The sequence below is a fragment of the Conger conger genome, chromosome 7, assembly GCF_963514075.1.
Source record: "Conger conger chromosome 7, fConCon1.1, whole genome shotgun sequence".
NCBI lineage: Eukaryota > Metazoa > Chordata > Actinopteri > Anguilliformes > Congridae > Conger > Conger conger.
The window spans coordinates 47,011,110-47,026,096 of record NC_083766.1 but is presented as its reverse complement, the minus strand read 5'-3'; the positions used below and the strand labels follow the sequence as shown (position 1 = coordinate 47,026,096).

General features: G+C 43.9%; 1 protein-coding gene across 2 annotated transcripts in view; it reads right to left on the bottom strand.

Annotated features, from left to right (window-relative positions):
- Positions 1–298: 298 nt before the first annotated feature.
- atp2a3 (ATPase sarcoplasmic/endoplasmic reticulum Ca2+ transporting 3) overlaps positions 299–14,987 on the bottom strand; it is a 71,452-nt gene continuing 56,763 nt past the window's right edge. The window contains exons 12-22 of one of the 2 annotated variants that reach the window (XM_061249981.1): positions 14,077–14,193; positions 13,350–13,568; positions 11,515–11,850; positions 9,523–9,743; positions 8,571–8,773; positions 7,912–7,997; positions 7,441–7,574; positions 5,945–6,062; positions 5,061–5,178; positions 4,727–4,758; positions 299–3,812 (exon numbers count right to left, since the gene is read on the bottom strand). In XM_061249981.1, coding sequence (XP_061105965.1) covers positions 4,754–4,758; positions 5,061–5,178; positions 5,945–6,062; positions 7,441–7,574; positions 7,912–7,997; positions 8,571–8,773; positions 9,523–9,743; positions 11,515–11,850; positions 13,350–13,568; positions 14,077–14,193 — 1,557 coding nt within the window. In that variant the 3' untranslated portion in view covers positions 299–3,812; positions 4,727–4,753. The remainder of the gene's footprint in view (positions 3,813–4,726; positions 4,759–5,060; positions 5,179–5,944; positions 6,063–7,440; positions 7,575–7,911; positions 7,998–8,570; positions 8,774–9,522; positions 9,744–11,514; positions 11,851–13,349; positions 13,569–14,076; positions 14,194–14,987) is intronic. The other variant, XM_061249980.1, reaches the window with a different exon arrangement.

Sequence of the window (14,987 nt, the reverse complement as noted above, 5' to 3'; positions counted from 1 at the left end):
CCAATTTTGCCAAAGTAATCATCTCCATCCTGGTATTGTTCCTGGACTGTGATAACCTGCATTGCACTGTACAGTATAGTAAATGTTTTCAATATACTTATTACTTAATATATTTTTTTATATGCTGTATTATATATTTTAACAATTCATTTATTTAAATGTTGTGCATGCAGTTATATTTTGTATTATTAATTTTCCTTGAAAATAGCTTCCATTTCCAACTAATGTATTTATTCAATGTTATACATTGATATTAACAGCAATATACTGAAATAATGAAAATGAATCAGGCACTGAATAAATAACAAGATAAATAATCTTTATTTTAATATCTTTTTCCATATACATATATGTATATATATAAAATTATGTGTCCACAATTAATATTAACAAGGCAATACAGAGAATCCTTTATACGTATATCAGTTGCCACATCGCAGCCCCAGAAATGACCTGATTTTACCCGTTGTGGGATGTTGTATTGGTAAAGGGAGAAGGGATTCTTGGGAAAACAGCTTGTTATCTCCATTGGGGGAAAGGGGTCCTCTGATTAAATTTTACAGCACAAATATTAAGCATACCATAATCACAAGTGCACCCAGCCTTGGATGACTTGGGTAACACCAGGTTATTGCTGAAGACTGAAGACAGACCAAGCCATCCACTGTGCAAACTTCTTTACCCAGGATTCATAGCTGGATATACTCTGTGTAAACCAGACACAATTCAACCAAACATTCTCATTGCCAAACCAAATGACTATTATTGAAAGTATCTATATTAATAATATCATTATAATCATTATACACATTATAATTTGCCCTATAATATTAGACACAATTCCCCAGCAACCATAAAAACAAAACCATAACAATGAATAAACCCTTCTACTCTACAAAATGAGATCCCTAGATGCCAAGTGCTTGAAGAAAAATAAAATAGTTTCACTTAGTTCTTTCACTGTTGGTAAATAAATTTCATTTAAGTAAGTTATCAAAAAATTAAATATACTGTATAGGTTATTAATTACAGTAACAAGGTTCCATGCAATCCTGTATTTTTTTCTGTACAGAGTTCAAGATTTCAGTAGTAAATAACAAGACTGTACAATCCCACGCTTCAGAGTGGCACATACCGTTCAACCAAGTTGCCAAGACGACCCCCGGCAGAGACAACCTGGCGTGTTTTACCGTTTTATGCCACTGTGTTAGCTTCCACAGAACCAAAAATATTTTCCTAGCATGTACTGGGAATCAAATGAATGCAAAATCCACAATGTATTTGTTTCATTGTTCTCTTATCGAGAACTCTATTACATACTAATTTCCCTCTAATTGCACTGTGCGTAATGACATCCACGGTACGACAGCCAAACTTAGATAAGAATTTGAATGAACTTGGATGATTATGACCCAAGATGAAAGCGAGAGCCAGTCTAATTGCTTGCTCCAGGTTAACACAGTGGCACAGGTTTCGGGGAATGTAGCCCAACAAAGGCGGCACGTAATGATTTATAAAATTATGACATTGACAAACACAGAAACCTCCTGGGTCCATACAGTCAAATATACTTTCTTTAAAAAAATACCCTAGATCATCTTAAACCAAGGACAGGAAACTCCGCAAAGGGAGTCCCTTACGAAGAGCAAGATGGTCAGGCGTTTCGAGCCAGAGCGCTAAAAAGTCCTTCGAAACTCTCAAATCTGAAATGAACATCGGAGGGAAATGGGAGGTGAGTGGTGAGTATGTGTGTGTGAGTGTGTGTGTGTGTGTGTGTGTGTTTTTTGGGGGGGGGGGGGGGGGTGGTGTTTGTCAAGAATGGGTGACGGGAGCGATCGAAACATGGTTTGTTCCTCTTAACAGTGTGAGGCCCAAATAGACACTGTAGAATTCAATGTTGGGGCTAATCAGTGTGGAATCAAATGAAGGAGTTTCCCCAATAGCTGCCTCCAAAAATATTATTTTACACCAGAACAGAGATTTCACTCCCTGTCGTTATCTGCACCCAACATTTTCCCATGATACAGTATGTGACACCAATCAGCACATCAAGCTTATTATTCAGTTAAACAAGCATCTTCCCTAGGATAGTGTTGTTTCTGCACATGGAAAAAAAATGCTAAATTTAGTGCCCTTTCAAATTACTGTGCCAGGAGATTGGCTGGAAAGCACAGTAATATCGTTCTTAGCAGTGTGTTGATGTCTGATGCGGTTGGGCCCAGTAGATTAGTGAAATGGATTGAAATGGTAAATGTCTGATAAAAAAATGAGGTGGTTCTGAATTTCAAGGCTTTTTTTTTTTTTTCATTCTCTACTAACCATCCGCATAGACATTCAAGAAAAAAGTTTCTTTTGCATTTTATCTAGGGAAGCCTGAAAAAGCTTGAACTATTGCGAAACCAAAAGCATCCTGACAATGTCAGTTCCTTTTAGACCCTGTTTTTCAAAATTTGTTTTGGTATAGGAGTCTAACGCCATCAAAAAAGCAGTAAGCAGCCTATAGCTATTTGCACATTCAAAATGGACGCCGCCCGCCTTCAGCTCGACTAATAAAAATTGCGGAGCTGAGAGGTCAAGTCCAGCCAGCAGGGCGTGAGCAAGAAGAGGCGTGTGCTCTGACCAGCCCCTGCGAGGGAGGAAGAAAAAAGAGCTAGAAGTGAAAGAGATAGAGAAAATTAGTGTGGGGAGGAGAGGGGACAACAAGAGGGGGAAAGACCCACAGGAGAGGGAAAGAGAGAAGGCAGAAAAGAGAGATGGAGAGAAAGTTAAGTGTGGGGAGAGAAGGTGAGAGACAACAATAGAAAGACCCAGAGGAGAGGGAAAGAGAGAGGGCACAAAAGAGGGATGAGAGAGAAAGTTAAGTGTGGGGAGAGGAGGTGAGAGACAACAATAGAAAGACCCAGAGGAGAGGGAAAGAGAGAGGGCAGAAAAAAGGGATGAGAGAGTCAGTGTGGAGAAGTGAGGAGAGACAACACGAGAGAGAAAGATTAAGAGGGAAAGAGTGAACAGAAAAGAGAGAGGGAGAGAAAGAGGGATAAAAGATGGATTTAGAGGCGAGGGAGAGTCAGAGACAGAACAAAAGCGCGAGGGAGTGATGCTGGATGAGTGGTCTGAACAGTGATGTAAGCAGTGGTCCACAGGGCAGCCACTCGAGAGGGGGGGTGGGGGTGGGGTGTACACAGAGGCCATTGCTGTAGGAGCGGATTGTCAGTCACATGAATCAGACCTATTCCGAGCAGGGGCGGGATCACCCATAGGTCCACGAGGGATCCGACTGATGGCCACTGAAGAGCTGGAAAGGAGGGGGGTGATGGTGGGAGCCACAACAGGATTTGATCCCAGGAAACCTTCTCAACACGCCTCTCCATCGCAGCCGGCACCCGGGTGTCCCTGGACCTCCGTATCCCCTTTCCAAAACCGATGCACCCTTCCAAATGTCCCCTCACTCTTACTCCCCCCTCTCCGGTCCAGTTATTGCACTAATATATACAGAGACTAATCAAAATCAAGGAGAACAAAAAAGCAACAATCACATCACTATATTCCGCAGTCCGTTCCACTCTCCCCTACGCACACACACGCATACACACACACACACACACACACACACACGCCTGGATGTGTGGGCACATACACACACGCACATACTCTCCGACACATGCAAGCCCTGTTTCGTTTCTAGTGGTGGTTGAACATGCAAGACTTTCGGTGTACTTGGGGCTGAGGGGGAAAGGGTTTTTCTCTTAGAAATGGGAAGAGGGAGTCTTAAAATTTCAGCTGCCTTCTCTTCCTGTATCTCTCCTCCTCTTGTGCTGGAGAAAAAACAAAAATGAAAACAAGTCAGTTCAAGTGTCTGAGCACACTGATTTGTTCATTCACTCATTCCACACTTCTCACAAATAATGTTAGGTCTTAATCTTCCATAATGTAAGTAAAGCAAAAATAGACATACATGATGGAGCATTTGTTATGTGCATTACGAAGCATTTGCTATAGCAAAATCTGTGTTATTTTGTCAAAGCTGCGATGCTGTCATTTAAGAAGCAAGACTCCACACACTAACCTCCAGGTACCCCTGCCATTTTAAATTTGGCTTCTTAAAATTTAACACTTAACACATTTTCTAGCACTAATTCTGGATAAATTCTGACATCTACTTCACACAAACTGAACCAATGGTATACAGTATTGTGGGTAATGATAGCTGAATAATGGTTAAAAGCTGCTAATGGTCCACAGTTGTTTATTAGTAGTTGACAACTGGTAAATACCTGCAGATGAAGCCGGGTCAAAGCACACAGACTGAGCTCCCTACTAGTACCCGTACTAGTACTAGTAAAGAAGCTAACTTCTAAGATGAACAACTGGATGCAACAGTTTTCAAAGTTGAACAAGTAATTTTTTTCATAAAACAAAAACTTCACCATGTTTGGAGAATACATTAATAAAGGTGGCTTTAAAGCATAAAATGATTGTTTTGGATGTGGATTTGGTCCCCGATCTTGATCAACCCCGTGTATAGGAAGAATTAATTTGGAAGGTCTGAATTTTGACATCACAAAATATTGGTACTGTATGCTCACTTTGGAAACTGAAGCAACAAGACAAAGCATCTACGGTATGAGTGTGGCTCTCTTAGATGGAAGTTACTGTGAAAGAGAAAGCTGCATCTGGCCCTACTGAGCATGCCATGGGTGGGGATGGGTCAGAGAGAAGAAAGGTATACCTTATCACAGAGGACAAGAGGAGAGAGTTAAGCTGTGTGAGGAACAAACACAAAGAACACTCTGTTTGGGAGCCATCGGGAAACAAACATCACAGCCTAACCTTGTGTAATTGCCCTTGAGCTTCGCAGCACCAGACAAATTGGTTTTAAGGGAGTAAGTTAAGATAGTCTATTTGCGCTTCTGCTTAACTTGTTGTCATTTAGATTCAGGGGCATTGAATAATGACTGGGTGGGTGGGTAGCTCTCCCAGGGCAGGACACACTGTGCTCAAAGGACTTCCAGTAAGTTCTTGTTTGCCCATGCCCTAAAGCAGGATCCGAGCACGCAGCTTACCTTCTAGGTGGTGGCGGGAAAGATACTTGAGGGCTTCGTCCAGCAGGATGACAGGGAATGAGATCTTCAGGACCACGATCCACTGGGACCAGTGAAGAGGGGTGACTTGGAAGATCAGCTGCGGGGTTGGGGCGAAGAGGAGAGATGGGCGAGAGCGACGTCAGGACCGTTAGCATATTTAGCACGAGGATACATGCGCACCATGAGAGACATGCAGGGACTGGGGCAGGCAAGAAAAAAAGAAAGGAAAAAGAAAGCAAGCCCATGTTTCCTGACGCAAGCTGTCCTACAAATAAAATCACAAATCAGCACATGGGGAAACATTAGATGAAGAAAACACAGATTGTGGCTACATTCTTTTGTGGGGGGACTATGTGACTTCATATTTTCACTGTATTCTTACCATTGACTTGTACATTGAAAGGGGTGGCCGAAATATCTATTCTGGAGCCAACCACAGTGCCGTTGCAAGCAACTTCCAGTAAGTGTACATAGAGTACACTGATAATGAATCCATTTAAATATGTTCACCTCTCGGAAAGGACCCCTGTCCAATGAACAGCTGCAGTTACAAATGTATGCACATATGGCTTTGGACTCAGGGCCTTACGCAGACTACTGAGAAAAATGTATCAATCTGGTGTACTCTAAAGTGAAAATGGAAAGATTTGCTTCGATTAAAAATAGAAAAATATTCATGCTGAGGTCATGACCTCACACCCACACACACATAAAAAAAAAAAATAATACTGAGGTCATGAACACAGTGTCCTAGTTATAGACCTGTTTTGACTATATTGCCCATGACAGAAGTCATTCACAGTGAGGCCAGGGTACAGCGAAACACATGTAGTGTGATTTGTATCGTAGTGCAGGACACTAACCGGCAGGGGCTCCACGTAGAGGATGAGGAAGTGTAAAGAGAGGGAGAGGACGATGGCTCCCAGCAGCCAGATGTTGACCCATGGGGGCATACGGAGCAGGGACTGGTTCTCAGATAAGCTGGGGAGGGGAGCAAGGCAGAGGGTGAGATTTAACAGCATAAAAACCAGTCCTGGGTCAAATGCATTATTGCTTTTGAAACAAAGACTTTTCTCTGCTTGACCGATCTTGCCTGATGAAATTGAGCTAACTAAGAATATCAGAAGGCGGGGTTCGCACTTTTTGAAAGTATTTCATCTTCAAAATTGCTCCAGGAAACAAGAAAGTTTAATAAAATAAATATTTCAATACGAAAGGAGTACTAAACTTCTTTAAGCATACCACCACCACCACCACCACCACCACCACCACGCTTAGGTTGCTGGCTCACAAATGTAAAAGACAGAGTAGTCTTTTCTAGTGCATTGCTATGAATATAATTATATGTATTCTTTGAAAGTAACTGTAGCAAGTGACTCAAATTTGCTAATCAGCTATTAAACATGAACAGTTCATTTGAAGGAATTAAAAGTTTACCATACACACATGACTGTCATCTCATGGTCCTATACAATGCCTTTCTTTCCATTATTAAATGTATTAAACAGCAAACAATTGTCCAGAGGACCCTGACAGACCTTATTTAGAGTTGTGCGACTCTGAAACTAGACTGCGTGGCTGTCACCGATTTCACAGAATGTCTCTTGGCCTGGGACACAAACCGCAAATATGCTCTCTTGCCTGCCAAATACTTTTTTTCTCCTAAACAAATGTTGCTTTTAAGTGCACAAATATGGCTTGGGTTTGTGTGTGGAGATGTTGACAAGGCACTTCCTATCTGCCCATGGGCCTATGAGTCAAATGCTGGCAGGACAGTGGGCGTTTTCGCAATATTTTTTTCCCCCTGCACAGTAACACGATGACATCACTGCTAGAAGCACCACACACATAGTTCACCTTTCACCCTTTCTGGAATGAACACAAAGAACAGCAATGCACAAATATTTACGTCCCAATGCAAATACTCTTATTTGCTGTTAAATTGAAAGTGCATAGAGAACAGTATAAGTTACTGTTAAGAATCTGTAAGTGTTCCACTGTTAAATTATGGGAGGTTTGAAGGGCAAATTAAGGTTTCTTCACAGACCTATAAAACATAAATAAAGAGTTGGTTTGGTCACACTAAACATTAAAAAATATGACGTAAAAGTTTTCATTGATTGTATAAACCTATTGCTTTTCTATAGAATAATGCTGGGTGCCCTTATAAATCTGAAAGATGTTTTCTGCTGGACTTCATTTACAATTAAACACAAAATGGCTTCTCAGTGGCCTTTAAATGACTGTGGCTCGCTCTGTAGTAGTGATGGAGCGAGGACGGAGAGACTTTCTCTGCCAATTAGTCAACAAAACCTTGTTGTCTTTGAGGTTCCTGGCACGCCACGATTGTGATGTCTACCTGTTTAGCGCGTTGAACATCTCTATGGTAACAAGCACGGACAGAGCCATGGTGGTGGGGTAGCGTGACTCGAAGATCTCACAGTCGATCCCAGAGAACATGGGATTGTCTTCAGTACACTGCATGAAGTGTCTCTGTGGGGGACGAGATCAAGGCTTAAGGGGAGGCGCAGTAATCAAACTGTTACCAACGGAGAATGCCACGCATTTTTTTCACATGACAATTATTCTTTCTGTTCCAATATACACAAATGATATACCTATATTCCATATTAATCGCATCATTTTAACATGTGCAATATGAACTTGACATATTCAAAAAGGTTAAATTCTGCAATAATGGCTATTAATAAAATAACTTCAATAATATGAACAAGAACAACAATAGTAGCAACAACAAAACTATGATCACCCTGTTTAGAATTATGATCAATCAAGGCAGAATTGGAAATCGGGTGCATATCGTGCCTACCAGTTGGTAGAAGGACACCTGTGGGCCCTCTTCATCAAAGAGATACCACCATGTAGCTGCTCCCACAGTCCCCAGTCCAACATAACCTGCAGGACCAACAAGAACCATTGTTAGATGGAAGAAGTTGCTTCATGGGGCATGACTGCTCCATCTTACGCTGACATCAGTTTTATCTCATGTTGGGGTGCTACAGTGTGGGATGGCAGGGAAAGGCCCGATTTAACCCTTGCAACAATGACAAATTAAAGTGTTGCACAAGGTTTTGAATTTTAGTTTGGCGAGTTCTATTGTCTCTATGGTAACAAGACGTCAAACTTCTTTGGACTGCTGGACTCCTGAAAGTTTGTTTAAATTTGTGTCCATGAAAATGACTTTCAATGTTTCATCTGGCCGAACCTGTCCAACAAACATTTCATGACAAAGTATTTCAGTTTTCAGTTGAAAATGCATCATTTTCATCACACAACTGCAAGTATAAATCAGGCTTAAGGCAGTAGGAAAATTATTGTACATAACCAGAAGGTGTATCCACGAGGCACTGATGCTGCAAACTTCAGCAAGGCATTGAGAAAGTGCTTCAGGAACTATGTGAATGGAAACCTCTACAAGCTACCCAACATAAGTCCATAAATGGTGCTGTGGATGGTTCCAGGGCCCACCTCCGATGGCTAGGTATCTGAAGAACAGCCAGCCAGAGATGAGGGGCTCCTTGGGGTTGCGTGGGGGCTTGTCCATGATGTCCAGGTCTGGAGGGTTGAAGCCCAAAGCGGTGGCAGGGAGTCCATCGGTCACCAGGTTGACCCACAGCAGCTGTACCGGGATCAGTGCCTCCGGCAGACCAAGGATGGCAGTGAGGAAGATACTATAGGGACACAAATGGGTGGATCTAAGGGTCAGGTGGAAAGAGGTGCCAGAGATGCCAATTACTGAGGCTGTAGGGTAGGGATAGTTCAATCTGGCACTGAAATCCAAATCTGGCCCTGGTTTTCTCCCCTCCCAGGCAATTAACTGAACATAGTGCTCTCAAAGGTAAGGTGGAAAACCAGCAGTTCTCAGCCCTTGATGACCATGATTTTCAGAGCAGGGCTTAGGACCTTACCAGAAAAATGTGCATATCAATTACTTTCAGCATGCAGACAAAGCCTTTTTCAGCATCATTGCCTTGTTTAGTGAATACCACTCTCACTGAAGCTTAATAAGGTCTTAACATTTATGAGAAATCGAGCAAGGCAGATAATGCCCTAATTCAGGGCTGTCCAACCCCGTTCCTGGAGATGGTCCTGTAGGTTTTAATTTCAACCCTAATTTGGCACTCGATTCTACTAATTAGCAGCTCAACAAGATCCCTAGATGTTGAATGATGTGCTTTTTACGGTAGACCTCCATTAGTTAATTCATTGGTTCATTAGTTCATTACTTTATTGTCCCTACTAGGAAACTTGTCTCGCAGCAATACTAAAGAAACAGGGTTGGACAGCCCTATTTCGAAGGTTCATGGAAGTACCCTAAGCAAATTGGGACAAAGACAGTCAAAACCAGTACACCAGAGCATTTCCATGAGCCTCAATGGGAGCACAAACCCTCCAGCCAACTGAGAGGAGCGACCCTTACCAGACCACCTCGCCCACATTAGAAGAGATGAGGTAGCGGATGAACTGCTTCATGTTGTTGTAGATGGCCCGGCCCTCCTCCACAGCCGCCACAATGGTGGAGAAGTTGTCGTCGGAGAGGACCATCTCCGAGGCCGACTTGGCCACGGCGGTGCCGGACCCCATGGCGATGCCGATCTCCGCCTTCTTCAGAGCGGGGGCATCATTCACCCCATCGCCTGTCTGTGAGAGCGACAGCATCGACCACTCGCGAAAATGCTAAAACTTCACAGAAAAAGGTCGCGCCGTGCTAACAGATAACGCAAAATCATGAACACAGCCTATCAGACCTCGACGGAAAACAAAACAGAAGAGATTACAGGACCTATTCATTTTAATCTCTTGTGGCCAATCAATGCTCAAACAGCAGCGGTCTGAGCGCCCACGAAGACACTCTGTCTGATTATCCGTTGCGACTGATGCGCCATCTAGTCATTATATCAGGGGAAACAGAATGCTAAAAGGTTACACCCTGGTAGCTTGGCAATTAGCATGGCATTGTGTCGCTGAACAGAGGGTGTCAGATACAGATGCCTGTAAAACGCCTCCTGTCCCAAAATGCCGGCGGACAGCATGAGGTGACAGCAAGAACGAAGATGACAAAGGCTGATACCAGCGCCGCAGTGAATTAAAACACGTTCTGTCAAGAGTGCTGTAGGGACTGCCAGACAGGACAAGTCATTCAGCTCTAATGTGACAGAAACAGACCATGGTTGAATACGTAATTGTTTTGGATTCAAATGGTTGGCATTTATATAGCGCCTTTATCCAAAACGCTGTACAATTGATGCTTCTCATTCACCCATTCATACACACACTCACACACCAACAGCGATTGGCTGCCATGCAAGGCACCAACCAGCTCGTCAGGAGCATTTGGGGGTTAGGTGTCTTGCTCAGGGACACTTTGACACAGCCCAGGTGGGGGATCGAACCGGCAACCCTCTGACTGCCAGAGGACTGCTCTTACCGCCTGAGCCATGTCGCCCCCACATACCAAATACTTTTCTGTGCTTGATCATGCCTGGTGCAACTGAGCCAACCAGGAGGTGGGATTTTGTATTTTGAATATTTTGTAGGTTCCAATACACAAGACAAGCTAATTAAAGTATTTGAATACAAAACACTTACGTATTTCACCCAGGTCTGAGCAGAAAAGCATGTTTGAACAGCTACAAAGTGAAGACAAATATGGGCTATGTTGCCATTTTCATGCTGAGAAGTTCACAAGCACAAGCTAAAAGCGTTCGGTTAAAGCCTTGCCGAAGAGCATATGGTAAAACAAGCGCAGATCCTGTGCAGACCCCCGGCACGCCCTCTAGAGGCCATCTGGCAAAGAGCAGGCTCCATGCAAAAAGTGAGTGAGTGAGTAACTGAGCGAGTAACTGAGTGAGTGACTGAGTGAGTGACTGAGTGAGTGACTGAGCGAGTAACTGAGCGAGTGACTGAGCGAGTAACTGAGTGAGTAACAGAGCGAGTAACTGAGCGAGTGACTGAGCGAGTGACTGAGCGAGTGACTGAGTGAGTGACTGAGTGTGTGACTGAGCGAGTGACTGAGGGAGTGACTGAGCGAGTGACTGAGCGAGTGACTGAGCGAGTGACTGAGCGAGTAACTGAGGGAGTGACTGAGCGAGTGACTGAGCGAGTGACTGAGCGAGTGACTGAGCGAGTGACTGAGCGAGTGACTGAGTGAGTGACTGAGCGAGTGACTGAGTGAGTGACTGAGCGACTGACTGAGCAAGTGACTGAGTGAGTGACTGAGCGAGTGACTGAGCGAGTGACTGAGTGAGCGAGTGACTGAGTGAGTGACTGAGCGAGTGACCTGAATTTGCCAATTTCTGCCCCTGGCCACATGGCGCACCATGGGAAAAACATTTAAATTTAGTTGTAGGACACGGCTAACGACAAACGATCTTTGAACACAGGCTGAAGAGGTCAGTTGATGGGTCCTCACCATGGCTGTGATCTCATCGAAGGACTGCAGGTAGCTGACGATCTTGGACTTGTGGGCGGGCTCCACGCGGGCGAAGCAGCGCGCCTGTTTGACCGCCTCGCGCTGTGCCTCCACAGGCAGGTCGTCGAACTCGCGGCCCGTGTAGGCCTTGCCGGCCACGTCCTCGTCCTCGCCAAAGATGCCGATGCGGCGGCAGATGGCCACGGCCGTGCCCTTGTTGTCCCCGGTGATCATGATGACCCGGATGCCCGCCTCCACGCACAGCTTGATGGAGCCAATCACCTCTTTCCTCGGGGGATCCAGCATTCCCACACACCCCACGAACGTCAGGTCCGTCTGGAACACGCAAAGGGGAGTGAGGTCCAGGAAGGATCGTATGTGGCAAACAAAATCCAAGGTCAACACAAATATTGTCATGAAGATGGATAATTATGACCCTTATTAATTGTACAGGTAAAGATAAGCACATCATTTATATTGAGAATTCCTTAATAACCAAAGTTATGTGGAAATGAATAATAACATAAAATACAATCGTGGTCATAAAACATTTTCCACAAGTATTCCACATTTTTACAATTAGTGAGCAGAGAATTAGAAGGTTCTATCTGCATTCTGAGTAGTTTTGAGATATTGAGCTTCAAAGATTCCAAGGTGAACGGGCTCCAAGCAGATACAACATTTTAAATCTTGTGTTTTTTCATACTTTTAAGCATAAAGCATTCGTATAAAATTCACACATGAATTTATATTTATGACTGACTCACTGATTTTTGTAAAAAATGTCAGTTCGAACCATATAATAAAAGAAAACCAGTGATGGATTTTGATTCAAGGGGCAAAGTTGATGATCCCTGCTCTAAGCTGTACACACAGTTTTGATCAAATCAAATCAATCCAAGTCTATAGTGAACCCTCTCGCTCCCTCCCTGGGACTGGACAAGCAGCCCTGACCAGGTGAATCTTAAGCAGGAAGTCCAGTCATACAGTACATACTAATATATATATATTTTTAAATGTAATCTTAATTGACACATATTATACAATCCAATAAAGCATACACTAAGCAGAGACCTAACTGAAGTAGTTGCATTTTTCAGCAAAAGTATTAAGTACAAGGGATTCAAATTTACTCAGTGGAATTAAAGCTTCACTTTTCAGGAGATTATGTCATTTGTCCCATGATCATGGAGCAAAGTAAGAAAATGTAGTTATTTTGTAGTTCTGTGTCTGCATTGGGACTTTAGAAAGTAGCCATTGGCTGGTATGTAGTTGATAGGCACATGAATTTACATGTAAAAACTGACATAGGTAAGAAGCAAGTTTGCTTAGTATAGCCTAAAACAACAGTATATGAAAATGCTGCTGTCTAAGAGAAAGGGAGGTCCAGTCAACAATTTAGCATAAATCACAATGGTGAGTGAATGAGTTGGCATTTGTGTTAAATCATATAGATAGATGATAGATTGATTCAAACTTGTATAAGAACATACAATATATACAATATACCACCATAATTAATAACTGATAAAAAGGTGACGTGTACAAGTTTTCCTTTCACTGCAAAAGAAAAACAAGGCTTGTTATGCTTTTTGAATTAAAACTAATTTCAATAAAGTATGTCTTTTAAAGTTTAGCTTGTCATCAAGGCATATGCCTAGGTACTTGTAAAAGGGAACTCTTTCAATTGGTCTTCCTCCAGATGTAACAATGCTGAGGTCAGTAAGCTGGGAACAAGCATTGGTGAAAACCATGCCTTCGAAACCTATCACATAAAGGCAATGCAGACTAGTTGGCAGAGATGAAGGTGAAGGTGCTTCCATAGCAATTCTGACCTCATATTCGGAGAACTTGGAGGCGTTCTCCAGGTCCATGTCCTCCCTCCTGGGAGGGGTGTCACGGGTGGCGAGAGCGAGGCACCGCAGGGTGTCGCGGCCCGTGCCCCAGTCCTTGATCAGGCTCATGAGCCGGTCCCTCAGAGGGGCGGTGAGAAGGATTTTAGAAGTGCCCACACGCAGGAATTGGCAGCGCTCAATGACACTCTCAGGGGCGCCCTGCAGGGGAGTAACATCACATTACATTATATTACATTACAGGCCTTGGGCCGACGCTCTTATCCTGAGTGACGTACAACATAGTGCATAACCATCACCCGGGACAAGTGCGCTGAAACCATAGAGGGTAGTACAGTTCCGAGTGCTAGAAGTGACCACATCGATAAAAATGTGTAGATTGATCAGATCAGAGACCAAGCCAACTGAGAAGCAGCAATAAAACAGTTTTAGCAAATACACCACAACTAGAACTAATAAAACAAGTATACACACAAGTGAGCTAACTACAATAGACAACATATATGGCTAATTAGAAATTACAGGGAGGTAGGGAGGAGAGGGGCAAGGTGCAGCCTGAAGACGTGAGTATTTGAGTCCAAAATACTCCAATAAATATGTGACCAGTTATGGCCACTAAACAGACGCGCTTCAGCCTTGATATAAAAATTATGAAAGCAGAGTGAATAGACATGTAGGGGTTAAGAAGAAATGCGTAGTTCACAGGTACCTTGACAAACATTTTGCTCTGGGAGCCTGGCTTTGTGGGAGTGCAATAGACGGACATGGACTTGCGATCACGAGAGAATTCCAGGGTGAACTCCTTCTTCATCAGCTGTTTGATGACCTGTGGAGAGAGGGATGGGGAGGGAGAGAGAGAGAGCGAGAGAGAGAGATGGGGAAGGGGAGAAGGATGGGGAGGGAGAGAGAGACGGGGAAGGGGAAAGGGATGGGGAGGGAGAGAGGGATGGGGAGAGAGAAGGATAGGGAGGGAGAGAGACGGAGAAGGGGAAAGGGATGGGGAGGGAGAGAGGGATGGGGAGGCAGAGAGATGGGGAGGGAGAGAGAGACAGGGAGGGGGAGAGGGATGGGGAGGGAGAGAGGGATGGGGAGAGAGAGAGATGGGGAGGGAGAGAGAGACAGGGAGGGGGAGAGGGATGGGGAGGGAGAGCAGTTAGATGCACTGGCTCCGGTTTTGATGACCGGCAGGGTTTTCAGCCACCTGTCAGACGCAGGTGGCCAGCGAGGCGGAGGCTGTTAATCCTCCACCTGGTGATGGCGACAGGCTCTGACAGGGCCCTGGTAAACAGGCAGAGCTCCCCGGATTTGTCAGCAGCAAATGGATTGGCAGAGCAGAACTGGAAGGCTCCAGCTCAAAACTGGATTAATGAAAAGTAATTGGTGGCTTGCAAAACAACTTTCAAATTGAAAATAGATTGTTTTTGTTATATACCAGGAGAGCACGTACTGTATCACCATAACATATCTGCCATTTCCAAACATGCCACTAGGTGTCACCCTTGTAATAGTTCCCATTTGCCTCAAGGTAACCTTCCCAGGTTAGGAACTAGTCTGTATTAGGTTAGAATCAAGACATATTTGATGTTAACTGACAAAGTGAGCCTGCACACAATGCACTAA